Here is a 16,989-nt window from a genome sequence, read left to right as displayed (position 1 = left end):
ATGATTTAAACCAGCATAGGGTTGCTCCTCTAATGCCTATGTCACATTCTAATCTCTGCAATAAGATATTATGGTCGATTGTGTCAAAGGCTGCGCTCAGGTCCAGCAGAACCAGGATCGAGACTAATCCAACGTCAGCGGCAAGTAACAAGTCATTAGTTACTTTAACTAATGCGGTTTCAGTGCTATGATGAGCTCGAAAGCCAGACTGGAACTGTTCAAATAAACTATTGTCCTGTAGGTGCTGACAGAGCTGTTTAATTACCACTCTTTCAAGGACTTTGGAGAGAAATGGTAAGTTAGAAATAGGTCTATAATTGGCCAAAATATCAGGATCAAGAGTAGGTTTTTTCAAGAGCGGTTTAATAACTGCATATTTAAAGGACTGCGGCACGTAGCCAGTAACTAATGAGGTATTTATTATATTTAAGATAGTGTCAATAGTTAGAGGCAGGGTCTCTTTAAAAAGTTTGGTTGGGATTGGGTCGAGGAGGCACGTTGATGGTTTGGAGGACATTATCATTGAAATTAAATCGATTTGGTCTACAGTGGTAAAGTTATTTAATATTTTAGAGGGTTTTATAGGAGATTCCGAATTCTTTGTCTGCACTTTATCAGACCTAATAACTGGAAGTGATTCATTTATTTTATTTCTAATAGTTGCGATTTTATTGTTAAAAAATTTTAGGAAGTCATCACAGCTAAGGGTGGTTGGGATATAAGGTTCTATTGAGGTGTGACTGTTTGTCAGCCTTGCTACAGTGCTGAACAGAAACCTAGGATTATTTTTGTTTTCCTCTATTAAGGATGAGTAACATCTGGTTTTAGCCGTACGCAAGGCCTGCTTATATGTCACTAAGCTGCGTTTCCAGGCAGAGAGGGTGTGCTCTGTGTTGGAACGGCGCCAAAGTCTTTCTAATTTACGTGTCGATTGTTTAAGAGAGCGTGTTTCAGCATTATACCAGGGAGAGGCTCGTCTCGGCTTGACAAACTTTAATTTGGAGGGAGCGACGACATCGAGGGTGGTACGAAACGTAAACAGAACACGATCAACAAACTCGTCATTAACAGCAAGGCCGGGCATCATTCCTTCATAATTAGATGTCATGGAGGCAAATATAGGCTGAATTATCTGTTTATACTCTGAAACAGAGTGATCACCTAATGTCCTTTTCATCTGAGTTCTGGTCACTAGTGGCGGATTATCTTGAAGCACAAACTGAAAGGTAATTAGAAAATGATCACACAGTACGGGGTTGTGGGGATGGACACTAAGATCACTAATCTCTGTACCGTATGTTAAAATCAAGTCCAGGGTGTGCTTGTGACTATGAGTTGGTTTATTTACATTTTGAATGAAGCCAGTCCCATCTAGTAGGTCATTAAAGGCCTTACCAAGGGAGTCACCTTCATCGTCAACATGTATATTAAAATCCCCTATAATTATAATTCTATCCCAGCTTAGCAAAGTACTAGATAAAAAGTCAGAGAAATCTAACAAAAACTGTGAGTAGGGACCAGGGGGACGGTAAACCACGATGAAAAGAATTGGTTTTTGGTTCTTCCAGTTAGCGTCTATAATTGATAGTGCTAGACTTTCAAAGGATTTATAAATGTGATTAGCTTTACTTTTTGGGCTCATACCTAAACAAGAGTGTGATATTACTGCCACCCCCCCTCCACGGCCCGTGCTTCTAGCTGTGTGAAAATTCACGTGACTTGGGGGTGTGGATTCATTAAGTCTAACAAAGTCATCCTGCTGAAGCCAAGTTTCAGTCAGGGCCAAAATATGAATATTATAATCCCCAATTAAGTCATTAACTAACAGAGATTTGGGCGAGATTGACCTGATGTTTAATAATCCGCATCTTATATATTTATTATTACGAGCTATTTTATTTTCACTGCTATCAGGGACTATATGTATTAAATTCTTTGGTCTCGTTCCTATAGTACTCTGTTTTCCCCTGTTCACTATACGAGGCACGGACACAGTCTCTATCTTCTGTCCTGAATTTTGGATTTGTGACAGCTCGGAAAGAGGCGAGTGGTCACTACTGACAGAGTTGTGTTTTACACTACAACACTGCGCCCGGGCCCCCACTCTGAAGTGTCACTTTGGGAGACTTAGTTTGGCGGCCAAATTTCGAGTTAAGAGAGCAGCACCGTCCCAAGTCGGATGAATGCCGTCTCGGCGCATGAGCCCGGGCTTGCCCCAAAACGCGTGCCAGTTATCAACAAAGACTATATCGTTTTCTGGGCACCATCTAGACAACCAGCGGTTAAATGATGAGAATCTAGAGTACATCTCATCATTGACCAAATTAGGCAGAGGACCAGAGAAAACTATGGTGTCCGCCATCGACTTAGCAAGTTCACACACCGAGGCTACGTTTAATTTAAGCACCTCAGACTGTCTCCGCCGGGCGTCGTTACCGCCTGCGTGAATCACGACACGGCGGAACCTCTTCCTACTCTGCTTTAAGAGCCTGAGGTTTCCTTCGATGTCACCGACTCTGGCCCCTGGGTAACACCTGACAGACACCGCCGGGTGCTTCACGTCTCTAACTATGGAGCTTCCAATTACGAGAGTGTCTGGTTCAGCCGGTGTGTCGCTGAGGGGGGCAAACCTATTGCTGACGTGAAGCTGCTGGTGCACTAAGGTTGTGCGTTTACCACTGCTCTTCCCCCATACAGTCACAAATCCGTCCTTAATTTCCCCCGGCTGCACGGGGCTCGCTGGGGGGCTAACTGCGCTAGCAATCCTACTACTGCAAGCACGACCTGCGGGCCCTGCCACTACCTGGCTATAGCTAGGACTAGCTTTCGTCTCTAGAGTGCAGAGCCGTGCTTCTAGCTCAAAAACCCTGGTCTCCAACCCTGAGACTAAGCTACACTTCCTACAGCTACTACTGTCCTCGACGAAGGAGCCAGGGTGCTCGCTATACATACAGCACACTGAGCAGAAAAGACGGGAGGAAGAAGGCAGAGGGCTAGCCATAGCTCGGATAAGCTAGGCTAGCAAGATAGAGCTAGAGAGGAGAGGAGAGTAGTTTTAATCCACGACCTGTTAAATCGTGGGATAAAACAAATTAAGGAGCACTAGGAGAGCCGAACCAGCCTAGGATCGATTCTCCGATGTGTCCGTGGGAGAAAACAAATTGAGGAGCACTAGGAGATTAGCGACTAGTAGCAGCGCTAACAAACAAACGATACACTCACCGGATGTGACGTCACCGCAGCCTTTCGCGTAAGCTGGGGAGGGGCTATTTTTCAGCTGCAGCCTCCTGACTGTCCGGACCCCTGGCTGGATAGACGTCCTCGCTGCTACCCCCGTCTCATCTGACTAGAGGGACCTCTTCTTGCTCATTTACTCCACTGTATTTTTACAGACTATAACTTCGCTTGCTAATTCCCATTAGCAGTTCTGGGGTTCCTGTCTATCCGTCCTGGGAGTGGATCTCTCCTGACTGTGGTACTCCCAAGGTTTCTCATTTTTCTCCCAATTGACTCTGGAGTTTTTGGAGTTTTTCCTTGCCGGCATGGAGGGTCTTAAGGATAGGGGATACCCAGGACTTCAACTGTATCTATTCATCTTTGTTGCTTCATTTCTAATTGTGTATCATATTGCCTCTGTAAAGCCGTTTGAGACTTCTGTTGTGATTGAGGGCTATACAAATAAAATTGAATTGAATTGAATCGAATTATGGATACTTTAATTGACCAAAACAAAAACGATGGATGCAGCCACTTAACTCCGCGCTGCCCGCGCACTTTTCCAACTCTCACGGATCTCGTTCCCTCCCTCTCTCTCGCTCGCCCACTTTCTTTCTCTCCACTCAATCTGACAATGCCGGTCACATTGATAATAACAGCGGCCTCCATGGGGGTGCCGGTAACAATCGCTTGCATCGCGAGAGCCCGCCATTCTAAACTTTATCTGCATGTAATTTTTTTAAACCCGTCATTATCCGTCAACGGTATGTTTTGCCCGTCGACGCATTTACGTCATCGATGACGTCGACAGCGTCGACTAGTCGGTACAGCTCTAACATATACTATACTAATATACTAGTGTATATATATACTGTGTATGTATATATATATATGTATATATATATAATTGTAATGTTCTACTGTCACACTCCTAAATTATAGAGTATACATAGTATCACTATGTCTATGTCCGGTTTGTAATCCATGTTATATTTATACGGTTCGTCATCAAAATTTGAACACTAATTCTGTCTGTGTGTCTCCATAGACTACTGAGGTGGTGGAGAAACCAGCTTGGAGTGTCCTGAGTGACGACTACATGATGGGAGCAACTACGAAAGACTGGGATAAAGAGGATCCAACGGTACAAGCGTGAGCAGATGGGAATTATTCTGATTGACACTATATTAAGATATAAATATATTGAGAGGCTGGTCGTAAACATTGAAACAGAATTAGGATGTTCAGCTTACACAGTAGTCATGCTGTGTACAAAAGCTTTTTATGTTGTGCAACGTCTGTAAATATCACTTTTCTATGGTGCCATTTAAAAGCTGTTTTGCCTATGAACACTGGTATCTTATGGTGTGTTTTGTTCACTTTGTTCATTGTTTATTTCTTGTGAAGCAAAAATTCAGTACTTGTTATTATCTAATTATTATTTAACTAATTATTGGGTACTAAGTGTTTGTCTCTTCATTTTGCTTATATTGCAAACATGTATTTCTATGAACACAATCAGAACAAAAAGACATCATGAAATCCGAACATTTCGGTATGCTATATAAAGGCATTTTTACTTGAATTTAACACTGATGCTCCCAGTGGCTATGGAAGCAGCACAACTGGTGGTGGATAAAAGCTCTACGTATTAGGGGTGTAACGGTACACAAAAATCTCGGTTCGGTACGCACCTCGGTTTTGAGGTCACGGTTCGGTTCATTTTCGGTACAGTTAGAAAACAAAATGCAAAATATAGAGTAAATGTGCTCGTTTATTACACAACTTTGTGCTTTCAACAATAGGAACATTAGCCTATACAAAGCTAGAATTCTGCTCAAAAAGTAGCGGGTATTTAAAGATAATCCAACAACAATTTGCCTTTCAGACCCCGTGTATTGGTCAGCTTTCTTTCTGAAAGAAAAAAGAAGTCCTGTGCTAAAGAGAACAGCAATCCCAATGACAAAGATTTTAACATGTATTTTACAAATGAAATGCCTCAATGAATCATTTTTTTTCTTATGAACAGTTTTCAAAAGCTTTATTGGTGGATTTTCTCAAATTAAAGCGCCACACAGAAATTAATAAATTGTGCAAGCAGGATCTGTGTATTATTCTTATTATTTAATTACAGGTGTTTTAGCTCATTTCAATTTATTTTATTTAAATGGGCTATTATGTGATGTAATATCAATTTATATTTTATATTTTATGTTGTATAACTTTAGTTCCTATGTGAATATTAGTTCCTACTTGTTTTGTTGTGGTAGGAGGGTTTTGTATTGAACACGGGGCCGTGTTGGTTGTTATTATAGCAGAGAAGACAGCAGTAAATCAACAAAGACAAGTCAACTATGCCCCGATCTACCACTCAAGAGATCTGATGGACTCAAAAAGTGTGTTACGATTGCATATTAGTTTGAAAATCGACCGGATCCACTGTATTTTTACACGAGTGACTTCCGGTCTGCCCGATCCTAGCTACCAGTAGTAGTATTGACGCAGGAGGGTCAGGTCTCGCGTCAAATGATAAACTCTGTCGTTCTTTTCGCGTGCGTTGTGTTGAGCCGCTTCTGGGACGCGTCTAACACACGGCCGCACTGCGACTGGTGTGCATTGGCTGATTAACTTTAACGCCCACGTTTCACTGCGTTCTCGCGGCGGCCACGTTGTCACGCCATTGACGTTTCTGGGTTATACCGTCCTACCGCGTTGGTCCTCATTATAGTAGAGAAGACGGAGTAAATATAATCTACACAAAGAAACTGTAACCCGATCGACTCACAGCCTCGAAAAGTAAGGGTTACATTACGTCAGAAACTCATTCGGTACGCCTCCGTTCCGAACTGAGCACCACGTACCGAAACGGTTCAATACAAATACATGTACTGTTACACCCTTACTACGTATATAGACAAGTTTCCTGAGCGAAACATGGGCGGCGCCATCTTGGACGATGTCTGCTCTGAACTTCCGGTTTAGAAAAAAACATGAATTACGGTTGAAGTAAGCAGTGTGTTGACAAAGTTGAAACTGCAAAATTAAAGCAGAGGAACTCAAGGAATCTCCATCACCAGCAGAGGGCCCTGATTGGTTGTCCTTGACCTACGTGCACCTTTACAAGACAGCTGCGACAAATTTGCGACAATAGGCATCAAGTGGTTCAGTCCCAAATATTTGAGTTATATAAATGTACAGTGGGGCAAATAAGTATTTAGTCAACCACTAATTGTGCAAGTTCTCCCACTTGAAAATATTAGAGAGGCCTGTAATTGTCAACATGGGTAAACCTCAACCATGAGAGACAGAATGTGTGTGTGTGTGTGTGTGTGGGCGGGGGGGGGGGGGGGGGACAGAAAATCAAATTGTTTGAATTTTAAAGAATTTATTTGCAGATCACTGTGGAAAATAAGTATTTGGTCAATACCAAAAGTTCATCTCAATACTTTGTTATGTACCCTTTGTTGGCAATAACGGAGGCCAAACATTTTCTGTAACTCTTCACAAGCTTTTCACACACTGTTGCTGGTATTTTGGCCCATTCCTCCATGTAGATCTCCTCTAGAGCAGTGATGTTTTGGGGCTGTCGTTGGGCAACGCAGACTTTCAACTTCCTCAACAGATTTTCTATGGGGTTGAGATCTGGAGACTGGTTAGGCCACTCCAGGACCTTGAAATGCTTCTTATGAAGCCACTCCTTTGTTGCCCTGGCTGTGTGTTTGGGATCATTGTCATGCTGAAAGACCCAGCCACGTCTCATCTTCAATGCCCTTGCTGATTGAAGGAGATTTTCACTCAAAATCTCTCGATACATTCATTCTTTCCTTTACACAGATCAGTCGTCCTGATCCCTTTGCAGAAAAACAGCCCCAAAGCATGATGTTTCCACCCCCATGCTTCACAGTTGGTATGGTGTTCTTCGGATACAATTCAGTATTCTTTCTCCTCCAAACACAAGAACCTGTGTTTCTAGCAAAAAGTTCTATTTTGGTTTCATCTGACCATAACACATTCTCCCAGTCCTCTTCTAGATCATCCAAATGCTCTCTAGCGAACCACAGACGGGGCTGGACATGTACTTTCTTCAGCAGGGGGACATGCTAGCAGTGCAGGATTTGAATCCCTGGCGGCCCATTGTGTTTCTGATAGTAGCCTTTGTTACTGTGGTCCCAGATCTCTGTAGATCATTCACTAGGTCCCCCCGTGTGGTTCTGGGATTTTTGCTCACCGTTCTTGTTATCATTCAGGCCCGGATCTAGGTTTACCCACCAGAGTGGGCACTAAGAAATCTTGAGGGGGCACCCCCAATGCAGGTTTTTTTTTTACCCTCTGTATTTCTCCGGGCTTGGGACTGGCACAAGTAGGACACTTGCTTGTGTCCCGTTGAGGCTGCATTAATTTTTGGGGGGTTTATTTGTTTTTGTTTTTTTTCATTCATCTATCTACTTATTCTCGCAGTCGGCGTAATGTCACAATGACGTCATCTTGCATAGCAACGTGTCGCCATTTTGAGATGGGGGCACGCACAGGGAAACATCCGTAGACAAACATTGTCTGGAATTCATATATTTCAGCTGTGTTTTGCTTCTTTTTTTCATAGAAACGTCTTAAACGTGACTTATTATTACCACGAGTCACTGCCGGCAGACGCGAGGAGGCGATACAACTTAAAATTAGCGTGTATTGGCCTGCAAATTTGCCCGTACAAAGTCGCAGCTGATAGCTGGATAAACAATCCAAAGGAATTGCCTGCAGTGGAGTTCGGAAACATCTACAACTACTTCATAAAGTCACCCAGTAAGTTGATCTTCATTAATTACGTGGAATATGTACTGTGTGGAACTAAGAAAACTGGTAGTATATACGGAGTAATTATTTCTGCCGTAACCAGTAATTCGCCTCCAAGCGTTATTTTGCCGTGAACACGTCACGGCAAAATAACCAATTCCCACCGGGCCAATAATATACCGATTGACCGATCAGAGCAGTTCACGGCAAAAGAAAAATAACGGTTTGCGAGTCGTCGGTTACGGTAATAATATCCACTGCCTAGTCTATTGAATCCTAGCAGCTAATTTGGGCAAAAAAAATCGATTAAAGTTTACTCATCAGTAATAAAATGTCGGCTGCAAACGTAATTGTGCCTGGATTTAGGTTCCCACTGGCGAGAATGGTCCAAAGAACCGTCTTCTTTTACTGTTCCTCGACTGATTGCTTTCAGCCATTTGCTTGTCCTTTTCTTCTCACGAGGAAGAATGAAGAACTTCAAATGCGGCTCCGAACTCTTCCTTGTGTTACAACCCGCAACACGGCAACTTTTAGTCATTCCGAAGGGGAAAAAAAGACCGCAAATAAGACAATAGTTTATCGCGTTTGTACTACAATGCACGAGAGAGCAACTGCTTGTGACTCGTGTTTTTGCCCCCATTTCAATATGGCGACACTTTGTTGTGGCTGGTGAGGTCATTAATGCCCGGATGTCCGACTGCAAGAATGTGTCTGGAGGAGAGAGAGGAAGCGCGGATAACAAACGAGGTTGGAAAAACAGCTTGTTTTGGTGATTGCTTGTTTGACATGTGTGAGGATTTGGGGGTCGGTGACAATGTTGCTGGCTGAATATAATTGACCTAATCCTCCGGTCAGAGAAGGTGCAGCAACTTCAGTTGGTTTGATGAAATTTAATTAGTTTTTTTCCATCCTTTGAGCCGTTTGAATGCATTTGGACATCAATCTGAAAGTGTGTGGTTTGTGTATCTAAAAGAATTAAAGAAAAACATCAATAACCTTATTATAGTGAAATAACGTGCAATTCAAAATAAAAAGAATTGAATGAATTCCAGCCTAAAATGAACTAGGTGTTATCCAAAAAAATGACCACTAGATGTCCGCATTGGACAAGCAATGAACCATCAATAATAAATGGCAATTCCCACAAACAAGAGGGCTGCTCGGTAGCTAAATGAATCAGAAAACTACAATCACAACGGACAGCGATCTCAAATCTGAACATTGAATGGGATTAATTTCGGAATGTACCCTTAGCGATCCAATACAGTGCAACTTGTACATATATTATCACGCTCTAGGCGCTACGTTAGCAATGGGATGCTACGAGCGGAGCTAACGTGCTACGAACTACAAACAATAATAAAGAGTAATGATACAAGCATAAGCATCACATATATGAGTGCAGTATACGTGGAGAACATTATGACTTACTTATCGGCCGAGGACGAACATTTTTTCCTCAACCGCAGTATTTTTAGAATACTCTGCGCATGTGCAGCAACGCAGTTGTCCCAAAGCGAGGCAGTTCGCTGTCCAGCCCTCACAGCAGAGAATTCACAACAGCGTGGTTGCGGACAACAGTAACCGTTAATCGTGCAATGGAAAAGTAAGTGAGACCAACTCTCAGTTCGTTCTCTATATCCAGTGCGACGCTACAAATAGATATTCCCGACATTTTTATTGGGTGGGCACAACTCACGTCTGGGTGGGCCGTGCCCACCCTGGCCCACCCATACATCCGGCCCCGTTATCATTTTGACGCCACTGGGTGAGATCTTGCATGAAGCTCCAGATCGAGAGAGATTATCAGTGGTCTTGTATGTCTTCCATTTTCTAATAATTGCTCCCACAGTGGATTTCTTCACATCAAGCGTTTTACCTATTGCAGATTCAGTCTTTCCAGCCTGGTGCAGGTCTACAATTTTGTCTCTGGTGTCCTTCGACAGCTCTTTGGTCTTGGCCATAGTGGAGTTTGGAGTGTGACTGACTGAGGTTGTGGACAGGTGTCTTTTATACCGGTAATGAGTTAAAACAGGTGCCATTAATACAGGTAACGAGTGGAGTCTCGTTAGACCTCGTTAGAAGAAGTTAGACCTCTTTGACAGCCAGAAATCTTGCTTGTTTGTAGGTGACCAAATACTTATTTTCCACTCTAATTTGGAAATAAATTCTTTACAAATCAATGTGATTTTCTGTTTTTTTTTTTTCACATTCTGTCTCTCATGGTTGAGGTTTACCCATGTTGACAATTACAGGCCTCTCTAATCTTTTCAAGTAGGAGAACTTGCACAATTGGTGGTTGACTAAATACTTATTTGCCCCACTGTATGTACGCATTTTTTCCAATTGTGATTTGTTTACATTATTATTGGTTACTATAGCAACGGTCCTACTAAGGGCATAGGTTTGCATAGAGACGGTAAGGACAAACCACTCGCAACTTTTCAGCATGCTCAAATTGTCCCCACCAACTTTTAAGCTACCTTCAGTTATATAGTTCATTTAGATTGCTTTCTCATATGTTGTAAGGATAGAATTGACTCTACCATTGTGTGTGAATTGCAGTACTTTCATTATGTCCAGTCTTACATTGACCCCTTTTCACTTGCTGCATGTGCCAGTCCATTTTTCCCCTCGAACGCACGTTTGATTGAATGATGACTTGACCCCCCCCCCCCCACACACACACACACACACACTCATTCACAGACCAATAGAAATACAACATTGTGCCTCCTCCACCCCCTTCGAAGAAGTTTTTTTCCGCCAGCAGCAGCAGTAAGTAAAGAGATGTCAATGTTGTGGACGTTGGCAACACACCACTAATTTTGCTACTGAAAGTCCGACCTGCATCAGAGTTAGCATAACATGAATCTGAACGAAGTTCTCGATCTCGAGGAGGAAGCTGCTTTAAGAGAAATATCTTCCTGTATGTTTTCTACTGTTAACAATAATTGTAAAAGAAATGTAGTGAACCAAGGTTTACCCCCGTCTCCCCAGTTTTCAATTTTATTTTATTTAGGTAGTCTTAAAGCAGCCCAAAGTAGCTTTCATTTTTTGTTGAGTTAGGTTGTTCTTGTGGGCAAAAGCAGTAGTGTTTTACCTAAAGGAAAGCTCAATGTTTAAATTTTTGTCATTCCCCGAATAAGAAGTTTTTGGGGATATTTAATTTATTTAGACAGACAATTTTGGGTGATATTAAGACAAATGTTTATTTTTTGCATTCCTGGATAGTTAAGGGATAATTAACAACTTTTGTATATCTTTGTATGTTTATACACAAATTTGTGTTCAAATATTGGAATTTAAATTTGCTAATAAAACCCAGACATTTATTCTGGAAGTTTTCAAGATGTTTCTTTTGTAGTTTTTGAGCACAAAGATTTGAATCAAACAGTATCACCTGAACCTATACAGTGGGGAGAACAAGTATTTGATACACTGCCAATGGGTTTTCCCATTGTGAGTGCATCGGTTTGGTTTGGCATTGGTTTAGTGTAAATGTACTCGGAATGAATGAAATTATCTGGCAGTGCTTCAAGTAAATTTTACTCAGATTTCTTGAAATAAAATAGCTTGCTGGAAATAAGCATAAAAGACTTATTTTAAGTAAAATGTTAGTATATTTATCTTAAAAAACTTGTTTGTCATAAATGTTCTTAATTTAAGAATATTTTTCAAAACATTATTTAAAAGCGTTTTTTTCTTGATTTAGGTGAAAAATTACCAACTTTTGGATGTATGTATGTATGAACAAATAGTTATACATATGTACTTAAAGTAAGTGGAAGAATCTGACGCATTAATCTGATAACTAGCTTTTAACACTCAAAACAAGATGAAGAAAATGATTTGACGAGATTTAAGAAAAATGATCAGATGTAATAAATTTGCTGTGTGAAAGTATAAGTCAAAACAGATATATTTTGCATTAAACATTTAGCCTATCAATTATCAATCAATTAGCGTCATGAAACTATCTGATGCGCACCAGAAATGTAGCATTCATACTTGTAACCAAATCATTACTGTCATTAAATGAAATTAAGAGAATAATGATTTTAGGAACCTTAAAGAAACCAAAGATATTAAACAGCATAAATTTTAATACATCAAAATCATTTCAGATTAGAACAGTAGGGGGTGCTATGGTTTCAAGAAATTCTTGAGGCCCTACACTTGGATAGTGTTTCACAGGTTGTGACCCAATGGCATCCGTGCGTTGAGTCCCATTTGCCTGCCTATTACACTGTAGGATACAGAGAAGCAGCATGACAGCCTGCATCCCTGAGTATGTCCATGTGTCATACTGCCACTCCTGCAATATTCTGGCCCACCATGGCTGATAGATGGGTGATGACTCATCACCACCCCACCGCCTCCTCTCTTTTATCTATCCTTACTCTATCCTCAAATCTTTCTGCCATATATTTTTTACTTTTGGTTTGTTGCGCCCTTCTATGTCGAAATGTAAACACTTTTAAACTCGACACAGAGCTCCACAGACACTTGGCTGGTTCACTTCCATTTATTATTTCTTTTGGATTTGTTATTGTCAGCATAAGGAACACGTACAACTGGCACCACCTAGTGGTATAATACTGAATAACAGGTACATACATAACCTCTCCTTCCTACTCAGATTTATTGTCATTTTTTTTTTTCTATTTGTTTCGAAACATGTAGTCATAAACCTTTTTTTAACAGTTGTACTATTGTAATTGCAAATCAAACTTACAACCAACTTTTCTTTTTTAACGAATGCTTATTACAATAACATTTAGTTGAGTAATCCTCTCAGGATAGCTTTCTGTCTCTGCTACTTTGGTAGGTTCCTTGCGTTGTTTCCATGCCTTGTGGTATTTTAGTTGGATCGGTGGTCTTGGAAACTTGTTCAGAATCATCTTGATGGTGAGATGAGTTAGTCGTTAGCGAACGTGTAAAAGGGATGTCGCGAGCAAAAGTGCGGAAATAAAGCGGAAGTGGCGGTAAACCGTCTAACATGGTGTCGGAGGCATGTCAATATGGAGCGTGACGTCACAGGTAGCCCTTTGAACTTGTCATCGTGACGATGACAGGTTCCTTTTGACTTCTTTGATGCTTTGATCTCGTTCCTATATAAGTTGTTTTTTCGTTATGAAATTGTACACCAAATGCCAAAGAAGCAGACAAGTGTTGCTGTCGTTGGTGTGCGTCTTCCTTCCTAAAGATAAGCAGGTAAGAAACTTTTTTTTTGAGAAACATTAGAATTGTGGTGTTGTGTATTGATCATGTTTCCACACGAGCAAAGTAGTGCAGTGTTATCTTTTTGTTGTTGTTTTTCTTTTACTTTCATTTGATAGTCTAAGCATTGCTGACTGATAATTTTTACACTTGTAATAAAAAAAATTGCTGTCATCAATTGTATGTTTATTTGAAGTGGAAACATTACTGATTGAAAGCATTTCAACTTGTAATGAGGCAAAATACATCTAACTGATGTCGGTGTTATTCTGTTTTTCCATTGTTTTCTCCTTTTTTACTTGCAGGTGTATACATGGTGATGATGTGGCATCTCCTTTGGCCTTCTGTCCTCCTGGGAGTGTTTTTCAACATTTGCCCAACATGCCCTCTGGAAATCCAGAAGCAAAGGAAACACTACTACGTTGCCCGGGGGTCAAGTATCCAGCTACCCTGTGCGTACACTCACACCGTGGACTCTCAGCAGTACACGGAGGTCTTGTGGAGTATCGTGTCTGCAGACCGAGACGAGCAGCCCATCATTTGGTTTACAGGCGGCCGCTTGTATTCCGATTTGTACAAACCAATGGAGGGGAGGGTCCACTTCATATCAGCGGATCCCCAAAATGGAGACGCATCTATCAACATCAAAGATGTACATCAGTCAGACATGGAGAAGTACCGCTGTATGGTGAGGAAGTTACCAGAACAGGACCAGAAGATGTTAGACCTGACGGTCATGGAGGCACCAAGTCAGCCTTTGTGCAGTGTGGATAAAGAAGACAACAGGATGACGCTCAAATGCAGCTCTCTGCACGGCACCCCACCTTTGCATTACATCTGGTCCAAGACGAGTGGAAGTAAGGTCTTGCCAACACAGGCCATTGTGGACCCCACAGGAGGCGCCTTGCATTTCAACATCACCGAGCGGGAGTGTGGAAGCTATCGCTGCTCGGTGGAAAGTATGGTGGGAAGCAAACACTGTGACCTGCACCTGGACTGTTCACTGCCCCAGGACACCAATGTGAGCAGTCCACGATTACTGACAACCACTGCAGTCGCTGCCATCGTTGTCACTATCACCACACTCTTCATTGTCACAGTTGTCCTTACCATATTCCTCTACTGCAAACGAAAAGATCAATCCCAGGACATTGAAATAAAAAAATAATTAAATGTTGTTAAATTGTTAATGTTCGATAAGTGATATCACAATTGTTGACATTGTTTGTTATGTTAATATGTTATGTTAATAATTGAATATTAAACAAGTTCTATGTTATTTCTAGTGTGTCGGTTGTCTTTTTGATACACTTGTAAATGTTGAAATTGACAGAAAACTGAAAGGTTACACTTGGGGGTAAAAAAGCACATTTTGTAAAGTAAAACATACACTTCATTTTAACACCTAATGGAAAACTGATCTTGATCTTGACTGATCTTGAGTTACTGTGCAATAAATAAATAAATACATTAATTAATACATTTTTAAAAATAAAATAAAACTCTAGCAGTAGAAATTATGGAGGAGTTCACCTTCGAATAAGGAATATTTACAAACAAATGCTGTAGTAAACCATAAAGACAGGTGATACAACACTATTTCGAAGTTTATATTCCTACAGAGCCCCCCGGGTGCCAGGGTAGAAAAAAATAAAAGATCATAGCTAAACTCTACCCACAGTTTAGCAATCTGTACCCATAGATTACTAAACTACCCACAGTTTACTATTCTGTACCCACAGATTAGTAATTTGTGTGTACAGATTAGCTATGATTTTTTAATTTTTTTCTACCCTGGCACCCGGAGGGCACCGTATGTTCTTCCTAATATGTGAAAAACTAGTTCTATCAATAAAATTAAATCTTGACTTTATTCATGTGTGTGTCACACTGCCCCTAGGAGGCCAGATTCCCACACAACAGCAAAGCAGTAGTTCTTTTTTTTAATTGTTGTATATTGCTATTTTTAAACATTAGTTCCAGAAGTAATTTATTGAAAACCTGAGGCAACACTCACTCACATGACACTCATGAGCAAAAAAATTAGATCGGCTATCTGTAAAATATATAAAAGTTTGATACCGGCATTTTATTATTATACCGTGGATATAAAAAGTCGTCGCGTTCCTGATCAAATGTATTTGTTAATTAAAAAGTAAAACAAATCATTTAAAGTTTCCATGTTTAATGTGTCTTATATTCTGCAAACTCAACAAAAAATAAAAAGCATCCTAGACGTACAGACAGACCTGCAACCATATAAACTGACTCTAAATAATTCCAAATAAAGTTCCGATATTCTGAGATTTTTTTACTGGATTTTCTTTTACTTCCACAGACGCTTGAAGATCGTGTGCTAGTACTGCCATTTAACTTAAACTGTTCATAATTTCCTCCAACTTGTCTTAGGCCAGTGCTTCTCAATTATTTTCTGTTACGCATTCCCCGAGAAAGACGTAAATGTTTTCGCCCCCCCAACTCTCTGCAACCACTGTAAATAGTATGTTTATTAAATTATTATTATCAGTACACCTCTGCATAACGTTGTTTCCTTTTTAATACTAAAGAGAAAAAAGTAATATCGATCAACTTATATAATCGTATCATTAAATAATGATAATATAATAAAAATAATTAAAATTTAACTTTATTAACATTGTTTTGTTTGTAACAGAATAGGCCTAAAGTGCCTATGACAGCAAAAAGCATGTTTATTTCATATTTCATGCGGTATTTTATGCTCCTGAATGAAATGGACCGCTTGGATGTGTGTGGAAGCGATCGATTTATTTATTCAATTTTTTTTAACCTCCCGCCGGGAAAATGAGTGACTTCCTGGATTGAGGAAGAATGCGAATGTGACGTCAGCCGGTCACCTTCTCACAATACAGCCATTGCTATATAATGTAGCATGCAGATGGACTGCGGATTCAGCTGATTTTGCGAATTACAGTGATACCTCGGCTCACGAACGCTTAAGCTCACGAACTTTTCGCCTCAAGAACATTAAATTCGCGAGCATATAGTCTCTGCTGACGAACTAGTTTTCGGCGGACGAACCAATTCACGCGGTCGAAAAGCGCCACGAGAAGCTGACGCACGCTCACGGCGTCCCAGTTCGTCCCCTCACTTTCGTTGAGTGCGGACGTGGTTTGTGTTTGATAGAGATTTTGGACCATATTGAGTGTACTTTTGCTGTTATGGGACCGAAAAAGAGTTACCTACAGTCCTTATGGAAGGTGACTCGTGTTACCAATTCGCCCTCGACTGGTAATTGGCGGTGCTTTCAGCTTCCCACCGTAGTGAGAAGTGGACCGGCGAGTCACGTTGGCTCGTTGTCGTCGGTTGTCTTCGGTTCGCCCGATTTCCTCTCCAGAAAGGTGGCGGCGTGCATACAAACACCCAGAGGCGTCGGATGGCTTTTATTAACAACCAAAAGCATGTGGTGGGCACAGCAGCGGAGTCTACGCTAACTGCGCACTTTGCCGGTAACACTCTCCTTCCAAACAGTAACTCCCTCCCTCCCTCCTCCTCCCACTCCATTCCATCAAGCCATCAACTTCCATCACAAAGGTAAATAAAACGACTTTATTATACAGTACAGTTTATTTCTTTAATTATAACACAATAGCACATTTATTATACATAAAATAAGGTATATTTCTGTGTAGTTTTAAGGTTTATTTAGTAGAAAATTATGTTTTATGGGGACCTGGGAACGGATTATTCTCATTTTAATGGTTTCTTATGGGAAATAAATGT

At 40.9% G+C, this 16,989-nt stretch overlaps 1 protein-coding gene across 1 annotated transcript; it reads left to right on the top strand.

Moving 5' to 3' along the window:
* The first annotated feature begins 13,095 nt into the window (after positions 1-13,095).
* On the top strand, positions 13,096-14,395 carry LOC130915354 (coxsackievirus and adenovirus receptor homolog). Its single transcript, XM_057835314.1, has 2 exons — positions 13,096-13,221; positions 13,533-14,395. Exon 2 carries the CDS (start codon positions 13,541-13,543, stop codon positions 14,393-14,395), a length of 855 nt encoding a protein of 284 aa, XP_057691297.1. The 5' UTR covers positions 13,096-13,221; positions 13,533-13,540.
* The last annotated feature ends 2,594 nt before the right edge of the window (positions 14,396-16,989 follow it).

This window comes from Corythoichthys intestinalis, chromosome 4 (genome assembly GCF_030265065.1).
Source record: "Corythoichthys intestinalis isolate RoL2023-P3 chromosome 4, ASM3026506v1, whole genome shotgun sequence".
NCBI lineage: Eukaryota > Metazoa > Chordata > Actinopteri > Syngnathiformes > Syngnathidae > Corythoichthys > Corythoichthys intestinalis.
The sequence above is the reverse complement of the archived record's forward strand: the minus strand, read 5'-3'. Positions and strand labels throughout refer to the sequence as shown.